Here is a 19,653-nt window from a genome sequence, read left to right as displayed (position 1 = left end):
CAACAGCATGATGCGACGTATTACTAGAACCTGGGGTTGAAGTGTCATTGTAAAGAATCCTGTTGGCTATTTCATTTTTGTTACTTAAACTGTCAACAACATAACTTTCTGCAATTGTGGCTGATTTCCACCCACCATGTCTCTTGACCGCTAATACATCAAGTCCTGCATTAGCCAGCAACGTTGTCGATGTTCTTCGGAATGAATGGCCTGTATATGTTTCAGGATGTTCTAGTTTCAAAAACTGTGCAAGCTTATTAGGGATCATAGAAAATCGTTGACTTATTCTCTTGTAAAAGCGTTTGACTTTTTAGGTGCTTAGCCGTCATTTTTACGTTTCAAAAATGCTCACAGCTTGGGGTATTTTGATATATCTACGTTCTCCTCTATGAAAATAGTTGACTTAACCATTGAGTATTCATTATTCGGGCAATAAAAATTCGCACTTTCTATTTGAAAATCACTAATTTAGAAATAATAATTTAAAACCAACAAAATTGCAACTTTTATGTAGCTTTGTTTAAAAACACCTTAGAAACGACAAAATCCAAACAACCAAGGAGACTTTACAAGGTTTCGAATTGATTAGGAAATGTCAAAAAATAAAACCTAATCTCTATTTCATGAACTGTGGGAGCAGAAAAAATGTTATACACCACGCAGCAGTTAAGTATAATTTACCAGTCTCGGACTCTATTGCCAGCCCTCGCTCCGCTCGCGCACAAAATCGTCCTCGACTGATGAATAATACACCTCCTTTATGGTGTAAATAACTATTTTAAGTTATATAGAGGTTGACAAATTTGAGAAACGAAATTTCAGACTGACACGAATAAGTTTGCGTTTCTAACGACAATTTTTTATTTGTGTCGGTCTGAACGCTCCTTTAATATTGCTCTTCCTCTACAGAGTTTGTAGTACGGTACCTACTCTATTTACGTATGAATGAACAAGAAATTAAGTGTTGACTGAACTTTTTCAATATCGTCGTCGGTAATGATGAAATCAAAACGAATTACTACAATTATGAAGCATAAGGCAATAAGAATAAGTTCCTTTTACAGCCTAAAATAACATGTTTCTAATATTGTTTGATTGAAAACCTTCACCGAATGGATTATACCTAAGTTTCATTAAGTTTTTTATAAGACATGATTTTAATCGAGTGTCACATTTGTTAATTTTTGGTATGTTGTAATAAATGTTAATATTTTATGTACACAAAAACCGCACTATATGTAAAGAATAAATAAATGTTCTGTTATTATTTACCTGTGCGTGTAATGTTTCCATATCCAAGCCACTACCTGTTCCTAGCGCTTCTTTTGGTGAAAATATAGTAATACGACTAAATTTGTCTAAAGAGGAGGAACATATCAAGTATTTTTGTGTCTTCTAAACGGAAAATATTAACCCCAATACGCAAAACTGCTGCAAAATATTCTTATTGGCATAGTTTACGCTTTGGGTTTGCAGATCACGTTTACAATTGGACTATGTGGGCGAACAAAATTATAAAGTCAACCCTAGAATAGTCTGCCCTTAACCAAGAAATGGCGTATATAATGGCTCAAATTTACGTTTTATATATTGCTTATTTTACTTACCTAGAGAAGATATAGATCTTGAATATTGTATTCATGCATGAAATTATTCAATTTTTAAACCCCTTAAAACCGTATTGCACTGAATACCTTGACAGGCAATGATTTATTACTTTGCATTGAATATGATCCCACTATAATCTAACCTAACTTTATGTAGAAATGTATCTTAAGAAATACTGAGCTAACTCAAAATATACTCGTGCAATTATTTTGTATCAAATCTAACTTAAAAGACATACAAATTCCATAATTTTTTTAATGAAAATTAAATCTTTCCCAAGATGCGATTTTAAATTACAAATAAGAGACTTATATACTGGTACAGGTACTGATTTAGCAAAAGGTCGTTTACTAAATATTTCCGTTTCTTTCGAAGAAATCAAAATCATGTCATCTAACAATCGTTATTGAAATTCGACACTAATGACAGACGTTTGAATTTAATTAAGTTTCGATCTCCACAAACGCGTATTTTTTAAAAAACCACATCGGAACCTCATGTAAAGTGATAAGAAAATTGCGAGAGTGAAGCCAGTCCGTCGACATTGTCCCAAATGGCGACGCCAGCACAGTTCGGCAAGAAAGATGAAATCTACGGATTCCAGACCCTGTTCCGAGAGCTGGGCTACTACATATCCAGGCTAGAGCAGTATGAGAGGTGTAGGTATCGAAAACTACTCATATCCCTAATTTACATGAAGGAAATTCTGAACAGCTTTGAAGTTCTTCGACGAGGCCATCAAGAATACCCCTCTAGACAAAAGGGCTCTCATAGGGAGGTCTAGGGCGCGGGCGAAAGCGTGTCTGTACGAAGGGTCTATCGACGATATCAACAAGGCGTTGAAAATAAACCCCGACGACTTGGTCGTGCTTGCAGAGAAGGCTTTGAACACTTATCTCAGTTGCGAGTTCGAGGAAGGTCTGCTGCAGAATACTAGACTCCTTCCCATAAGGCAAAAACCGGAAAACTTCGCCATGGGGGTCATGCACGTGAGCTCTTTTTAATTTTTTCTAATCTTAAATGTAAACATACAGAATGTCACGGTATTCGATGTACCTGGAGTTACCACAGTACTAGATTTAACTAGACTTAGCTCTATTCCAAATTTTTTTGTCCTGGTGATCAAACTGGAAGTGGTTTCTCATGATGATACTGACTATTGTGTATAATAATAATCCATTCATTTAATATAAAATACTTATAACTCAGAATAAGCCTTATCTAGTTTAAAATTTGCCCAAAGAAGTCCGGATTAACATTGCAACGTAAATCGGTTGTCTCTAGTGTTCGAACGCCATCGAAAATTGTGTCGGCGAGCGAGCAGGAAGACCTCTGCGTGATCACTTCCGCTTCATCAGGCGGTTGGCTTGGAAGAGAAACTACGAGGCCCAAAAACCTTTCGAGCCCAAACCCAGAAGGAAGAAGAAGAAGAAGACGAAGCTCGCTTTCATCAGGGAACCAAAAGAACCGATCATTCAAGGAAAGTTGAAGAAAGGCATTTCGAAATTGGAAATAGCTAAGGAGGGCGAAGATAAACCTCTAAGTAATTATCATTGGTTCTGTTGTAAATTTCCGAACACGGTCTTGTTCTTCTAGGCATTAAAGATAGTCTGCACAGCCAAAAGTCCGAAGAAAATCGGATCCCCCCTTTCGGTCAGGGGTTTAAATTCAAACCCCTACAGAACTACACGACGAATATTGAGAATTACATGGCGGAAAAGTATTTGGATTCCATGTACCTGGACAAGATCTTCCTGAAGAAGCTCAGGACACAGCCGGGCGCCATTTGCCCCAACCAGAAGGGGTCCGCGATAATAAACCAGCTGGCGAAAACTGGATACAAGATCGTCAGTTATAAACAGGTAAGTCTTGAAGAGGAGGTTAGTTTTCGGTTCAATTCCCCACTGTTTCAGGATCTTTTAAGAACCAGAAGACCTTTTTACTTTATTAAATATCAAGAGGCCACAGTATCCGGCGCCCTAAAGGCTAGACAAGAGGAAGAACTAAACACCCAACAGCAAAATGCCAAGAAGGAAGCGGACGTCCTTCTGGCCAAGATGCAGGAAGCTCTGAAAACCAAGAATCTTCGTCTTATGCTGGACGTTGTCGAAAAACTGAAAATGTACTGCGATTCTAAATCTAAGCGGTTATTAATGGACAAGGATTTCTATTTGCAAGAAATATACAGATGCGTGTGTCGTGGCTTCTATGACCTCAACAGGCTCAACAAGGAACAGTTCCTCTGGGACCAGGAGAAGAGGATATTTGTGGCGTTCGGCTTGCCAGTGAGTCGATCACCGTCCTCAGATTCCGTCGTCGAACAGTTCCGAAACGTTTTCATCGACTACAAGTCAGTGTCTCTCCTAATTCCAACTTAAATTCAAGAACCATGTTCTTACAATTTTCAGGAAGTTGATCCATACCTTCGAGAAGCGTCTTCAGAACGCCATCTGCAACAACGAGACGTGTTGGTGCTACCACGAATTGTCGCGCTTCCACATCGAGTTGAAGCGGTGGGACATGGCCACTGTGTACGCCAGGAAGTGCATCCAGGACGGCTATAAGGCGGAGAACATGGAGTGGGTGATCAACGGGACGATGCTGCTGGCTAAGATAAACGTCTCGCAACACAACAAGAACGACGCCAAGAGCGAAATTCTTTCCGCTTTGGAAATATGTCAAAGTTTAGACGACGCCAACCTGCAAGAATACTTGGACAAGGTGAGTGCCATTGATTCTTAGTCCGTCGTGATATTCCTCCACTTTTCAGTGCCTGGACGTGATAGACCGGTTGGAGTTCGACGAGACGCAAGCCATGAAGGTGCTAGAGAAGCGAGAGAAGAACATAGTGGCAATGATGACCAGCGCAAAGATGAAGGACGAAGTTTCACACCTGTTCCGCATGATGGCGGTGATGCCTTCTTCGAGGAGGATGCTGGTGATGCCCGGGGTCAGGATTGAGGATATGGAGAAGAAATCTGTGAGTGAAGGTATTCCTCAGGGTTGGATCTTGTAACTGTGCTGTTGTTTTCCAGAAAATAAACAGGAGGCAGTCTATAATGCCGGGATCTAAGGCTGAGTCTAAAGTGGATTCTACTACTCATTTCTCCTTCGCACAGAGGAACATGGTACCTAGGGAAACCCAGTTGAAGAAGGACAAGGAGTCTAGAGGGGTCGGCTTCATGGAACTCATTCAGTACCATGTGTAGAATTCACCGAACACTGGCGTACTAACACAAAAATTCAAGTTTTTAATAAATAGTATTTGTTATTATCTGAAGCACTGTGTTTAGTCTGTGAATATCAGTTGCAATGTGGTTGTGTGTCTTCACTGTTAAATTTCTGTAGTATGATACACATGTACACGAATCAAGAAAGATGAAGTGACAGCTACGAATGCTGTAGCTTCCAATTACGAAAAAGAAATTTAAAAATGTATTCCTGACGGAATTTGAGAAAACAATCTTATGACATGCGTTTTTGAAAGTCTTAAAATTGGTTTCTGTATAAACATTTTCCCTTAAAGTTATACTGCGCTCAGAGAAATATGTCATTAACTGTCAAATATTAATGTACTTAAGCGACAAGTATGTATGTGTAAACCTAACTTTAGGTCGATTCTATCCGAATCGCGATGGGATTAGAATGGCGTAGAAATCGACTGCTGTTGCGAAGCAGAAATGTCACAACCGCATTTCACGGAAAGCGCGAACTCAGCGTGCAAAAAGTATCGTCCGTCGATAATGTAATTCCTGACAGAGACACTTTTTCATGCGTCTAGTGCAATAGCTGGCACCTAAACACGACAAGCTCGGCTGACTCGGTGGCAGTTTCCTTCTGCCGCTTGCGCAACTTCCACCTGCTGACGGAACCGTCGTTAAGTAGATTTTCTGGTGTATTAAGTGTTTTTGTCCGTTAAAGAGGATTAATTAACAAGTAATTAGTTTCCGTTTTATTAAATTACAATCTAATTTAATAAAATTCTCTTATTCTGTTAATAACGGCTAAATATCTTTACAAAAACTGATAATTTCAAATATTAGTCGAAAATAACGAGCGTTCAAATAAAAACGTGGTCAAGTTTTTTCTGAAAATTTGGACGTAGGGCGTAGCGTATAGCAAATGAACTTAAACGTCATCTGTCAAAGCGCTATATCGCCGCTATCAATTTGAATATTTTCGTTTTAAAAAGCGTTTAAAATGGTGTTTTCTCAAGAACAAAAAGTGTTTATCATAGAGTCCTACTTTAGAAATGGACGCAAGATTGATGGAATATGGAAGTATTCTATTGAGGAATGTTTCATAGAATTTCAAAATCAATTTCCCGGCGTTGTTGAGTACAAAATTTTTCAAAGTGCAGTTCAGCGTTGTGTTAATGTTTTTCGTGAAACGGGCAGTGTAACAAGAAAAGAAGGAAGCGGCCGACCTAAAAAGCGGACTGAAGAATTAAAAGAAAATGTCCAACAAATAATGGAAAATGCGCCAAGAACTTCTGTACGTGTTTTATCACAAATGGTGGGAGTATCAGTCGGTACCTGCCACACAGTGTTAAAAAAAGATTTGCGTTTGTTCTCCTATCGTTTAACTTGTCAGCAAGAACTTCATGAAGTTGATTTTCCGCGACGGGCTGTATTTTGTGAATGGTTTTTAAACAACTACGGTGAACTTCATAATATCACCTTTTTTTCTGATGAAGCCTGGTTTCATTTAAGTGGTTACGTAAACTCACAGAATATGAGAATGTGGTCTTCTGAAAAACCAGATAACTTTTTTGTCGAGGGCCCTCTACACGCTCAAAAAATTGGAGTTTGGTGTGCTCTCAATCGAAGGAGGATTTATGGACCTATTTTTTTTAATGGTACTCTTACTGCGCAAAGGTATAGAGAAGAAATTATCGCTCCTTTTGTTAACCAGCTGGAAGAAAACGAAATTACAAACTTTTACTTTCAACAAGATGGCGCAAGGGCACATACGGCAGGCGAGACGATGAATATGTTGAGGGAAGTTTTCCAAAATCGACTAATAAGTCTCAATGCTGAACATGAATTTCCACCGAGGTCATGTGATATTACGCCGTGTGATTTCTTTTTGTGGCCTTACCTTAAAAACACTATTTTTGAACTGCCTATTCCTGATTTAAACCATCTGCAGGCTCGACTTATAGACAAGATTCGTGAAATTAACAATACCCCGAGCATCTTAGAAAATGTCTTTAATTCTTTGAGGAACAGGTGTGAAAAGTGCTTGGAACAAGGAGGGGGACACTTTCAGCAGCTGCTTTAATTTATTGTTATAACAAGGAGGGGGACACTTTCCGCAGCTCCTTTAATTGTTTGTTATTGTTATCACGATTATTCTTTAAAATAAAGTTATATAGTCATTAACGTTATTGAAACTGACAGCTGCTATACAGCTCGTTGAGAAATGAGGTTAAGTTGGTCGCTATAAGCTACTCCCTACGTCCAATGTGTCAGAGCCAACTTCGACCACGTTTTTATTTGAACGCTCGTTATTTGTTTTTCCAGATTTCTTTTCAGATTTTTAGATTTTTTTCTAAATATGTCTAACGTCAATTTAAAGAGTGACTGACTTTAGCTTTCACTCTAATGAGCGTTATAATTTGATTACTGGAAATACTTTTTAATTAATAAAAAAACTAATTACTGTTAATTTATAATTAATTGCCTTTTTTGATAAAAGGCATTTTTTCCACAACCGTAGCAAAAAATCTGTTAAAATTGATAAATAATTGTTCTTCAACATTTCTTTTTCTGCTATATTGACTGAAAAATTCCCTTTTTTATGAAATTTTTGTGCCTCTTTTGCAAAATTTTGTTAAACGCGTTTGTCTGAGGTTGATTTTGCAGTCTTTTATAAAAAAAAATTATCAAACTTTTTTTTTCGTACCCTTTCTCAATTTTAAAGCCGGACGCTTACGCCTAAAATTAGGAAAATGTTTCAGTTTTAAATAGGAGAGACTTAAGACCTCACGAAACAGTGTAGATGAAATTTTGAAATTAGCGAACGACCAAAAACAGTCGATAACGGCTTTACCGACCGCTCGGCCCAGGGGTCGATACGGTCGGAGCCTGCGCCGCTGCTTTTCTCCGGCGAAGACTATCCCTTTGCAGACGCCGCCAAACCAAGCAAATTAAGCGCCAGCCAGTCAGCGTATCGTTCCACTAGTGAAGTTTTGTTTGTGTCGCTCTACAATGCACTCTACCAGAAGTGTTTACTGAGGATAACTGTGCGTCGCACACTATAACACGTGAGTCCTATTAACTATTACCTCTGTGTTTAATATAAAGTAATGTGTGTCGATGTAAACATTGCTAAAAGTGTTATTTTTTTGCGGTAATGCCGATAAGAATGAATTACGTAAACATGCGATCATTAATTGCTGTTAATCAATATAGTACCTGCGATTTGATTTGCAACCGCGATTGAGCGATGTCGGTAGTAAGTTTTGTAAAAATAAAAGTGCAAAACCGAAAATCAATGTTGGGAGGTACTTTGCAGTGTTTTCAATCGACATTTAATTACGCTGTTATCAAAGGCTACTATTATATTGTTTACTACACTTTTAGACATTTCCTACAAGCTATAAATATTTAGATAACATTTCTTCAGATAAGTTATTGCCATTTATTATTTAATGTAATTCGTTGTGACCTTATGTCTGTATCACATGAAGCGTTATTTCGCAGCGATATATTTCATAGAACTCAAAGCGGTATTTTAAATCTTTAGTGGCAAAGGATACAATAAACAAGTTCTAGTCTATTACGCGTAAAATGTTCTAGATGTAATTGCTTGAAATTCCAATTTAAAAACTAACCATAGAACCGTATCTAAGCCAGTAAGTTGCGACAGTCCAGTTTGGATAAGTTTTTCCACTTGTTATGAATTAAACAATGTATTTATTTAGAAACATTTACTTTATCTTTTTTCATTCTTGTCATATTTTGTTTTCTAATCCGTTGGTAATAATTACTTTTATTGCCGCTTTCGTGACTTAACTTTGTGCGTGAAATTACGCCATTTCTATTCGATATGCTGTTTCTAGCGAAATATGAAGAGGTTTCCGTTGCTGATATGGCTTGGTTTGTGCTGTTGCTTGTTCGACCTGACGGTCAACGCGGTCGACCCAGCGGAAAATGAAATAGACAATTACGCCCACAAGAATCATCAAGAGCATCCCAAATCCCCAGCTAGCGAGCTAATTCGTAAGTTTATTTAATTTCTTATGTAACATTCGTCGTTTCTCACGCGAATAGCTTCTAAAGCCGTCCGTACACGCCGCGGTAGACATGCAAGTTTTGCGCGTGGCGGATACTGCTGTACTGAACCAAGTGTATTGGAGCATATAGGAGCTCTCCAACTGAGGAATAAAGTTATACATGCCTACATTCAGAAAACTGTTGTTGTGTTTCCAATGACATTCCTATATTTTACGACCTTGTTCGACATCGAAGCATTGGAAAGTTTCTATTTGACATTAAAACTATGTTCGAGAACTACTGAATAGAGAGCATTAGCTTAAACAAGATACAACAATGTGTAGTCTCGTGTGATAACGAAATGCTTTGAATTAATTCTCATTAAAAGGTATAGTTTGTAGCTTCTAACGAATTTGCATTTCAGATGAAGTGGACATCATCAAACTAATAAACGTGTCGGCCAAAGACCAAGGAGTCTCTCTCGTGGAGGGCCCCATCAGGAAATTCCCCGCCTACAAGTTCCGTTTGCCGTACGGCAATGTCCCGCTGCCAAACTCGACGGCCGTCACCGCCGCCATGAACAACCCCAACGGTTTCACCGTGGTGTTCCTCGTGAGGCAGCAGAAGAACAACTTAGGGACGCTCGTCTCGGTGAACTCACCCGGTAGATTGACCCCGTGGTTCCAGCTCACGTCCAACTCCAAGACCGGGAGTTTGACTTTGAAATATAGGGTGCAGGGATCGAACAGACTGAGACAGATAGACTGGGGTCTGCCGAAACATCACAGGAAGTCGCCTTTGGCTGGTAAGTGTTACAAAAAACCACCAAGTTATTTCTTTTAACGTGATTGTCGTTTTCAGCATGGACCTGGATCTCAGTGTCTGTCGATTTCCGTACGGGAACCATCCGGTTGGATCTGGATTGCCACCCGAGCCGCTTTGAGTCTTTAACACCTGGCAAGGACCATGAGAGGATAACCGTTCCTGATGACGCCCTTGTGTACTTCAGGCAGGAACCTGGCAGGAAGAAAAAGTTCTTGGTAAATGTTTCTTCAACATTCATTTACTGATTTCAACACTAAAAATATACAATTTTCTTCAGGGTTCCATGCAAGTGGCCAAGGTTCTTCCCTACGTAGTAGAGAGTAGGCTGTGGTCCTGTTTGCAGATTTCCCAAAATCTGGCACCGGGTTTTAGGAAACCCCTTCTGTAGGAGCGTAGGAGTAGATTTTGAGAAGGAATGTGATACCGAGCAGCCAACGAAGAAGGCATCCAAAAAAATGATAAATAATCTATACTGATTATTTAAGTTATTTATAAAAGTTTTATTATTTATTAAATACATTGTTGCACCCTTTCATTGCTCTGGTGCTGATAGTTACCTTACCTTACCATTTAAATTTTTACTTGTATCCAGTCTTCGAGGTAAAAACTACAGTTTTTCATCTTGTTCCAACCGAACCATTTGCTCAGTCGCTTCCCAAATAGCTTGCACAAGTTTTTTGTCACGAGATAGTCTGGGTCTGAAGGTAACTTTCGTTTCATAGAAGAACTCCCCAGTGATATATTGAACATCATTCGCGCAAGCCAAGTGGATGGCTGTCTGGGCTCCTTCCTCTGCCTTCTAAAAAACGTTAAAAAATTATAGTGCCGCATATTGTATGTTGCGAAAAACTCACTTTCCCCACCAAGAAACACAACCATTTGAAATACTTTGTACCAAGGCGTAGAATAATCGATCCTGAATCGACAGTCCGAAAAATATTTGTATATACTAGCCCAGGATGGTAACTGTTGCTGGTTATTCCATATTTCTCTAACTTTTCAGCAAATACACCGGCCGCAGCTATGCAACAAAATTTCGAGTTTCGATAGTGGAAATTATAGTCCTTGAACTTGTACAATTTTCTTAAATTTTCCACAGAACAGTCGTGAATGTGTGACAGGATTGAGCCGGTGAATATGATACGACCCCCCGTTTTCTTCATCAGGTCTGAAAGAAATGTTCAAGTCGTTACGTGAAAAATGAAGCGGGACAACTCACCCAAAACCAAATGCGTCAACAAGAACGCGCTAAGATAATTCACCTGCAGGATCTCGTCGCACCCGTCTTCTGTCACCTGAAAAACATTTGCGATGCCTGCATTATTTATCAGTATATCCAGTCTTTCTTCATCTCTGGCTATATCTCTAGCTAGTTCTCTAACTGATTTAAAAGAGGCTAGGTCTACATATTTAAAAACTACGTTTCCGCTTCGAGTTTCCTTGAAGATATTGTCTAGGAGATTTTGGTCTCGCGTTTTATCCGCTATGATAACTCTGCAGCCTCTCTGGGCAAGTCCAAGAACGATTTGGTACCCTATACCTGTTGAAAAATATTTGTCAGATTTAGTTTTCGAAATATTCCTACATTTCTGCTAATTTTAAAGATACTTTTTTAATGTTCGCGCTATAGTTACTATGAAAGATTTAAGCCCGATTTCACTATCCAATTTCTTTTTTATATTAAATATTCCACATACTCACCTGCGTTTCCACCAGTGACCAGGGCAGTTTTTCCCACCAAGCATACTTTACTCTTGCAATCGGTGTGGCTTAATACGAAGTATAATTTAAGAACCACGATCGGTATTATAGCAGCTGCCAATATTATAAAAATGGACATACTTCTTTAGAGAAACAGCGCAAATGCTTGTCAATGCAAAAGTGAAACTGATAATGCGGAACCAACTGGTGAAGGTCGTGAAGGTATTTACTAAATAGATAAATACTTGTGTCATGTGTTCCAATTAAGGAAACTTATTTGCATTATCTGCATTACACAGAAAAAAAATGTATGCAATTGGAATACTGACAGCTACATTGTTTCCAACAAATTGTGTTTAAAATATTTTATTTAATTTTACTATAATTTTATTAAATATTTTCTACTGGTATGTGGGCAAATATTTGCAGGGGCAAAAATCCTGGATTGTTCATCGGCACGCCAGACCGACAGGGCAGGCATTAGGGTGGCGCTAGATACGTATCGAATAAATTGATCGATGCGAAGCTTCACATCAGAGGCAGACGTGTACACGTTATTGTGATTACTAAAACGTGAAGTAGTTGATGCTTCTCCACCATTAGTAAAAATAGCATCTATTAAAAACTTCTACTATTTTAGATATGCGCTTGTGACCTCGGTCGAACGGTCATTTTCGCTTTTGAAATGTGTATTTACCGATCGCCGGAAATTATTTCATCAGCACTCTTTTTTGCTCTAGTAAAATTAATTTAATTTTAAATCAGTTTAAAATATTGTTTAATAAGTATTTTTTTATGTTTCTCTTTTTCTGAAAGTATTAACTTTTTTTGTGACGCCATTGTTAATAGTAATCATTATGGTAATTTTATGGATAAATTTAAATAAACTTCGGGCGTGGGGCACCTTTCACCAGTCGTGCAACAATGTGATATATATTTCTATTTACATCGAGTCGAGACATACAGGGTGTCCCACAATATGTGGGCAATCTCTCGGATTTATAAAGAAGGCGTTAAAATAACATAACAAGTTCCTATAAAAAATATTCCCTTGAGGGCCCCCTACGGAGATACAGGCCCCTAAATGATGCCCCTGAAAATCGTTTTTTTTTAATAACTTTTAAAATACTTTGTGTAATTTAACAATTTTTTTTAATATGATGGACAACAGACAACACTCTTTAAAAATTGATCCATGAAAACAATTTGGCTTATTTGGTTTGCTATGGACGGACTAGCTGTAGCACAGTAATGTCAATTTTTTACACCCTGTACGATAAAGACACAGAAATAATATTTTTAGATAGCTTGAACCTTAAACTAAAAAAAAAGGTACTCTTGGTTGATATTTTGTGCCTATCTCTGCCACTTTTATTTACACTTTCTTTTCCTTTGTTTTTTACTCAAAGTATTTTAAAAGTTATTTCAAAAAATCGATTTTCAGGGGCCTATATCTTTGTAGGGAAAATTTTTATAGGAACTTATCATGTTATTTTACCAGCCCCTGTACAAAACCGAGAGATTGCCCACATATTCTGGGACAACCTGTATTAATAATACATTTTATATATGGGAAAACCATTCACATAGTATATTTTTGGATGCTGCATTTATACGAACCCTTTCCATTTTCGGACAGCAACAGTTTAAACAAAATAATATGTTGTGTTCATCGAGCTTTGCGGAACGACATTTTGTACACAATTTTCATAACAGATTTTTCTACAATCTATTTGAAGGGATGTAGCTAAAATAACACAAAAGATGAAAACATAATAATTTATTGGTTCATAATTGCCTTTTACAATACGCTTATCCGCTTTTATATGTTTATATATATGCACCGTTGTTCTTTAAATAAATCACAATTTCTTTATTTTTTGGCCTTGCGCGAAACAACGTATGTTAATCGTCCTTATCGTTCAGACATCGTAAATTACTTACAGACCTAGTTAGGCTTAGTATAACCAGTAAACATAACCTACCGCATTGACAACAGATAATTTAAATAAACAAAAAAAAACGATTGCGCAAAAAATTACATAATGCTTGATTGAAATATTCCACTAGTCACAAAATAAGGTAAGTTACTATAGTTTCGACTTCAGGATTTCTTCTGTGGCTTCCCAAACGGCGTCGCACATTTTTTTGTCGAGAGCTAGTTTGGGCTTTAAGGTTGGTTCCGTTTCGAAGAAGTATTCTCCGGTTACGTTTTCAACTTCATTTGCACATGCTAGGTGAATAGCAGTCTGAGCTCCCTCCTCGGCAGTCTGAAATATTTAAAAAAAAGATCAAAGGTCATACATGGGCACCGCGAGGCTGAATAGGAACTCACTTTTCCCACTAAAACTGCCAGACTCTGTAACAACTTTATTATAAACCAACTGTAAGTTATTCTTCTTTTCAAATTAATACTTCTTTGGAATACTTCTGTATCAACCAATCCGGGGTGATAGACGTTGCTAGTAACCCCATATTCCTTCAGTCTTTTCGCGAATGCCTCCGATATCATTATCAAGCATAACTTAGAATTGGGATAAGAAAAGAAATTGCTCTTTTCGGTCCCATCCGATTTTAGTCTGTCTATAGTGAAGTTATGGAGGTAACTAGTCAACGAGCTGGTGAATATTATCCGGCCCCGGCTTTTCTTCAGTAATTCTGAAACATAAATTAACATTTTAACTTGGAAAAAACATATCCCCAACCAGTAACGAACACTTACTGACTTTAATATGATGCCCAAAACAAACAATTAAAGAATAAATTGAGATGAAATAAAAGTATTGATAGAAATTTAAATTAAAATTTGACTTGACTAAAACAATGTGAAGAGAGAAGGTTGAAATAATTATTGTAAAACTTAAAAAAAATTGAGTAAAAAGAAAAATTGTTAGTATTAAAATGGGGGTAACTGTGTGCACAAAGAATTACGAAATCTTGTAAGATAAAACAAGCTAGCAAAAGAGAATAATAAATACAATCTCAAAAGTCATAAAAAACCTGTAGGTACCATAAGAAAATTTAAAGTAGTCTATACAAATTCTTCAGACCTAATAAATAGTAGATAATTTAACTTCACTATAATAACAATAATAAAAAGTGGCCATATTAAAAATTTTGATAGATATTTAAGTATAAAAGTAGGCAAAGTAACACGTTAGGAAAGAAATAAGATCAGTTTTATCGCCTTAAGTACAGGCAACCAACAGTACACAATAACGAGTCAATTTGAACACCACTTTATGAAAAGGTCCCAAGGTGTTACAAAATTGCTATCATAATAAGATAATTCCAAATATTCCGAAATTGTGCCTCAACATTTCACGATTATAATTTATTGTTGAAAAAAATAATAATAAAATTAAATTTTGAATAATATCTTTTGTTTAGTGTGGTTGTTTGGGTTTCTACAAAGTTTTAACCTCACTAGAACTCACTACTGGGAAGAGCGATGACTTCCGAAAAGTACAAAGACAGTCTGGTGTAACAATAACAATTTTGAAAATATCACAGAAAAGGTAATGCTAGCCTATTTTGTTTCAGGAAATGAAACCAGTCTCGGACTCGCTCCGCTCAGCTGCAAAATCGTTCTCGATTATGGTGTAAATAACTATTTCGTCCCAATTAACTAAAGTGTTTTTTGATACTTAGAAATGTCAACATTTTATGACTGTTTCCAAAAGAAAAATACTATTTCTCACCTTCCAGTAATTGTGTCAACAAAAATGTGCTGAAGTAGTTGACTTGCATGGTTAGATCCAAACCGTCTTCAGTAGTGGCCGACACATTGCTCCCGATCCCTGCGTTGTTGACTAATATATCCAGTTTTCCCTCATTTTTTATTACATCATTCGCTAGTTCCTTCACGGATTTTAACGAAATCATATCTACGTATTTCAAAACAACATTTCTGCTTCTGGTTTTATTATGAATATCCTCTAATAAATGTTCGTCTATAGTTCTGTTAGCTACAATAACCCTACATCCTCTTTGGGCCAACGCCAGGACAATTTCATAGCCAATACCTGTTTGTGAATGTAAGAGAGATTTATATTATATACATATATAAAAAAAACTCTGCGCTCACTCACCTCTACTTCCTCCCGTTACCAGTGCGGTTTTTCCGACCAAACATACTTTACTCTTACAATCTCTATGCATTAATAAAAACGTTATTTTTAAAATCGCTAAGGGCCATATGAAAAAAAGTGTTAGCGCTAGTAACATCCACATCCTCAAAGAATTCGGCAGAGCAGGTAAATGGCAAAAAATGGGATGAAACTCTTTCCTATGTCCAGCCGATTTTATCAAATTTAACAAGGTAAAAAATCTTGTAAATGAAAATGATAAGTATTTTACTACCTACTGATTTAATGGATTTTCCTTGTTTTATTTAATATATTATGTCTACATAGAAATGGCATAATAACAGTGGCGATAGTGAAAAAAAAAACAAATATAATTGGATAGTTTTATTTTAAGTACTATAAAAATATAGGGAAAGTGTTTTTGTCCGAAATAAACTTTTCAATTACTTTTTCATTAAAGTTTGGTATTTCTCGCACCACTGATTTTTCAAAAGATTGCAAGTGCTGTTAGTCTGTCTTTACAATCTAATTTAAACTTCTTTTAAAAAACACATTAGAAACGATACGTTACACCACACGTAAACAAATTACGTTTGAAAATTAAAAAAAAGCGGGGAATAGCTATTATTTGGTTACGGCCTGAATAAACAGAGCCCAAACTGCATAGTAAATATGCGCCACTCTCACTTCGTCCTTCACTTCTGCGCGACAGTAACCATGACCACCGTTGTAAACACTTTACAGATTTAGGGGTGAACTACTGTTGTTGTTGTCGCTGCTGCTGCTGGTGTTGTTGTTGTTGTTGTTGTTTATGAGGCCAGAGATATAAAAATGAAGAAATTTGGAACAGTCGCACATATACAGGATGCCATAAATTAGTAAGTCAACTACAGTTTACCTCAGTGGAACTAATATCATTTATAATTTTTGCTTTTTTTTCAAAAGTTAATATGAAGATCTTAAAAACGATGTTATTGATAATTCCGTTGTTTTCTAATTATTGTACTAAATTGTGACACGTGCAAAATATATTTTTTTCAAGTCAACTAACATTAGATCAGATGTATTTATGAAATCTAGTTTTTTCCATAGTTACCTACCTACTTAAGTCTTGATTTGACAGGAATATTCCTACAAGTTTCCGACATGTGAAATATAAAAGAACCACCTGTTTGTGTCTCAAAATTATTCGCGATATCAATTATGAAAAGAATAAAAACTAGTAGACCAAATATCGAACTCTGAGGCACGTCTGTTGTTCGAATGTATCAGATTTGCAAGCTTCATACATTAACTTTTATTTGGTCATTTTATGATACACAAAATAAAAATGAAAATATTTATTTAGGTTTATTTTGCTGACGTTTTAAAACCAAAAGATCTGCACTTTAGTGCTGCTTCTGCATGCTGAAAACCACTTTGTAAAAAAGAACGTGAATGTTAAAACATTCTGGAATAAATAGCATTTCTTATGAAGAAAGAGTTGGACATATCCTGTATACTTTATAGAATCATCGGATGACGTTTTTTTGATGATGAAGGTTGGATTTGTTCTATTATTTCTTAATATTTGCATTCCAAATACAAGAAAATGAAAAGGTTTTATCTTCGTTTATTTTCTTCAACAAAAAAATGTTTGTTTTTATTTCTTGCATTACCACAAATAACAGCTAAAACTACTCGTATATAATAATAATTAGGACAGCTTTTGTTTCACGATTTCCTCTGTCGCTTCCCAGAGGTCGTTGCACATTTTCTTGTCGTGGACTATTTTGGGCCTGAAGGTTGGTTTCGTTTCAAAGAAGTACCCTCCAGTCACACCTTCCACTTCATTCGAACAGGCTAAGTGAATGGCTGTCTGAGCACCCTCCTCAGCTGTCTGAAATATGCGGAATTTTATCTACGAAAAGACTTTCTCTTCAGTCACACTCACCTTTCCCACTACAAATGACATGTACTCCAGGAACTTTATCGTAAACCAACCCTTATTAATTGTTCCTTCGAGATTAATACCGCTTCTGAATATATTAGTGCGGACTAGTCCAGGATGATAAGCGTTGCTGGTTACCCCATATCCCTTCAGTCTTTCCGCAAACGTATCCGATATCATTATCAAGCATAATTTAGAATTGAAGTAAGTGTAAAAAGTGAAGGATTCCGATCCGTCTGGTTTCAGCCTGTCTATGGTGAAGTTGTGAATGTGGCTGCTTCCTGAACCAGTGAATATTATCCGGCCTCCAGTTTTCTTCAATAGATCTGAAACATGAATAAACATTAAATTGTTTAATAGAAACATATTGACGAATAAAGTTGCTCACCTTCCAGTGATCTGGTCAGCAAAAACGCACTGAAGTAGTTCACCTGCATGGTTATGTCCAAACCGTCTTCAGTAACTGACGACACGTTCCTTCCAATCCCTGCGTTGTTTATCAATATATCCAGTTTTCCTTCATCTTTTATCACATTATACGCCAGCTCCCTGACAGACTTGAATGAGGACAGATCTACATATTTACAGACAATGTTCCTACTTCTAGTTTCCTCGTAAATCTTCTCCAATAAATTTTGGTCTTGTGATTTATCAGCTATGATAACCCTGCATCCTCTTTGAGCCAATGCCAAGACAATTTGGTACCCAATACCTGTCATAAGTTTGACGTCGTTCTAAACTGAATAAAGTGCGACAAAAATGTATGTAAATAAATCTATGCACATTTACCTGAATAACCTCCTGTAACCAACGCGGTTTTCCCGACAAGACATACTTTGCTGTTGCAATTCCTATGCGTCAGTATACAATATATTTTCGCAATTGCGATTGGTACTACAAGAAGAAGCACTAGCTCTACGAAGACCAACATAGCTTCAGCAAATAAGATAGAGCAGATGAATAACAAAGTTGAAATGAAACAAGATCTTTGACCGATGAAAGTGTCCACTCGTTGTCAGTGTTGAGTGGATTTGTTTAATTTAGAGTGCAAGGTTGAAAATAATATAAAATCGATGTATCGCAATCACCCACTGATTTATTTATCTTGTTTAACATGTTAACTGTCTACACATAAGTAACGTAATAATAATTTAGATTTGTTTATGACGTAACAGCAACATACTCTTATCGAAAAATAATAAACCATTTACATAATTAACAATTTTGTAGTATTTAAAATAACAAAAGGAATAAATGTAGACTAGTGATCGTTAAAATTAAATGAAATAACACAACTTTTATAAACGTGTCTCTCGTTCTCAACATACTGTTTGAAAACAAATACAAATCTGGGATTATGATTTATCTAGTCTTGGACCTTAGCTACAATAAAGAACAAAAAATATTTTCAGTTTCATGTAATTTTATGGAGATGTGTTGGAAAATTTAATGACACTACTTCAGCATAAGATGGATTAACCATAAATGGACAAAAAAGTCGTATATATTGGCGTAAGTAACATTAATCGTTTTTAAAATGTGTTGGGGGAATTTATTACAACAGTGAGAGTTAAAAATAATCTTATTCGGCGGTCACCGAATTTTTTATAGCGAATGACAAAAAATCTAAAGTTAAACTATTATTGTGAAAATTAATCAAATTAGAGAATTTATAGACGATTATTGCCAAAATGCTTGAAACTAAATGAGAGTTGAAGTCAGTTTTAGTCAAAAACCAGCTACAAAAATTGGTAATTATTTACTATAGCGTCACTCTCTCAAATCTTCATAAAATTGTGTTTAAGAAAATGATAGACTGCTGTAATTTACTGTAACATTATTGTTCTTTATTTATAGAAAGTACGTCACTCTTAAGTCACTAGTACCAACACATGATTGACTGCTGGCTACCGTAAGGAAGCCTAAGTATTTAAATTTTTGGGAAAACATTACTAGATATTTTAAGTCGTCCAATCCATAGTTGTTATGGTGACTGGTCATTGACGGTGGCAGAATCTTTGGTAGACGAATGTAAAATAAATGTTACTGTTGGTATTGTTACCTTTTATACATGGGTCATTACAAAGCACTTATCTCGACAACAGCCGGGTCATTCGCCAGAAATTAAGAGGGTATATGAAACAAATATCAAAGTTACTGTTCTGTCAATAAAAACAAACAAACAAGTAACTCACCGGGGGGTTACACTGCCCCGAACTTTAAGATTCAAGATATATCCTTCCATACGTTTCCATTGTAGCAAAAATGTATCATTCTTTCC

At 36.6% G+C, this 19,653-nt stretch overlaps 5 protein-coding genes across 5 annotated transcripts; 2 read left to right on the top strand and 3 right to left on the bottom strand.

Annotated features, from left to right (window-relative positions):
- The first annotated feature begins 2,161 nt into the window (after positions 1-2,161).
- LOC108910290 (tetratricopeptide repeat protein 25-like) lies at positions 2,162-4,817 on the top strand. The gene is made up of 8 exons (XM_018714852.1): positions 2,162-2,267; positions 2,323-2,597; positions 2,893-3,151; positions 3,205-3,470; positions 3,522-3,958; positions 4,017-4,329; positions 4,379-4,588; positions 4,644-4,817. Exons 1-8 carry the CDS (start codon positions 2,162-2,164, stop codon positions 4,815-4,817), a joined length of 2,040 nt encoding a protein of 679 aa, XP_018570368.1.
- Positions 4,818-7,592: 2,775 nt separating this feature from the next.
- Positions 7,593-10,117, top strand: LOC108910303 (kielin/chordin-like protein). Its single transcript, XM_018714868.1, has 5 exons — positions 7,593-7,876; positions 8,675-8,834; positions 9,253-9,633; positions 9,690-9,868; positions 9,931-10,117. Exons 2-5 carry the CDS (start codon positions 8,681-8,683, stop codon positions 10,039-10,041), a joined length of 825 nt encoding a protein of 274 aa, XP_018570384.1. The 5' UTR covers positions 7,593-7,876; positions 8,675-8,680; the 3' UTR covers positions 10,042-10,117.
- Positions 10,118-10,153: 36 nt separating this feature from the next.
- LOC108910302 (retinol dehydrogenase 13-like) lies at positions 10,154-11,556 on the bottom strand. The gene is made up of 4 exons (XM_018714867.1): positions 11,355-11,556; positions 10,873-11,193; positions 10,508-10,821; positions 10,154-10,452 (listed from the first exon to the last, which is right to left on the bottom strand). Exons 1-4 carry the CDS (start codon positions 11,491-11,493, stop codon positions 10,261-10,263), a joined length of 966 nt encoding a protein of 321 aa, XP_018570383.1. The 5' UTR covers positions 11,494-11,556; the 3' UTR covers positions 10,154-10,260.
- A 1,563-nt stretch (positions 11,557-13,119) lies between these two features.
- LOC108910308 (retinol dehydrogenase 13-like) lies at positions 13,120-15,647 on the bottom strand. The gene is made up of 4 exons (XM_018714873.2): positions 15,446-15,647; positions 15,056-15,379; positions 13,690-14,012; positions 13,120-13,624 (listed from the first exon to the last, which is right to left on the bottom strand). The coding sequence occupies exons 1-4, from the start codon at positions 15,585-15,587 to the stop codon at positions 13,445-13,447; spliced, it is 969 nt and encodes a 322-aa protein (XP_018570389.1). The 5' UTR covers positions 15,588-15,647; the 3' UTR covers positions 13,120-13,444.
- A 1,303-nt stretch (positions 15,648-16,950) lies between these two features.
- LOC108910328 (retinol dehydrogenase 13-like) lies at positions 16,951-19,437 on the bottom strand. Its single transcript, XM_018714896.2, has 4 exons — positions 18,162-19,437; positions 17,761-18,084; positions 17,376-17,698; positions 16,951-17,321 (listed from the first exon to the last, which is right to left on the bottom strand). The coding sequence occupies exons 1-4, from the start codon at positions 18,301-18,303 to the stop codon at positions 17,139-17,141; spliced, it is 972 nt and encodes a 323-aa protein (XP_018570412.1). The 5' UTR covers positions 18,304-19,437; the 3' UTR covers positions 16,951-17,138.
- Positions 19,438-19,653: the final 216 nt, after the last annotated feature.

The sequence above is a fragment of the Anoplophora glabripennis genome, unplaced genomic scaffold (assembly GCF_000390285.2).
Source record: "Anoplophora glabripennis isolate ALB-LARVAE unplaced genomic scaffold, Agla_2.0 scaffold86, whole genome shotgun sequence".
Taxonomy (NCBI): Eukaryota; Metazoa; Arthropoda; class Insecta; order Coleoptera; family Cerambycidae; genus Anoplophora; species Anoplophora glabripennis.
Note: the sequence above shows the minus strand (reverse complement) of the source record. Positions and strands in the feature narration are given on the sequence as shown.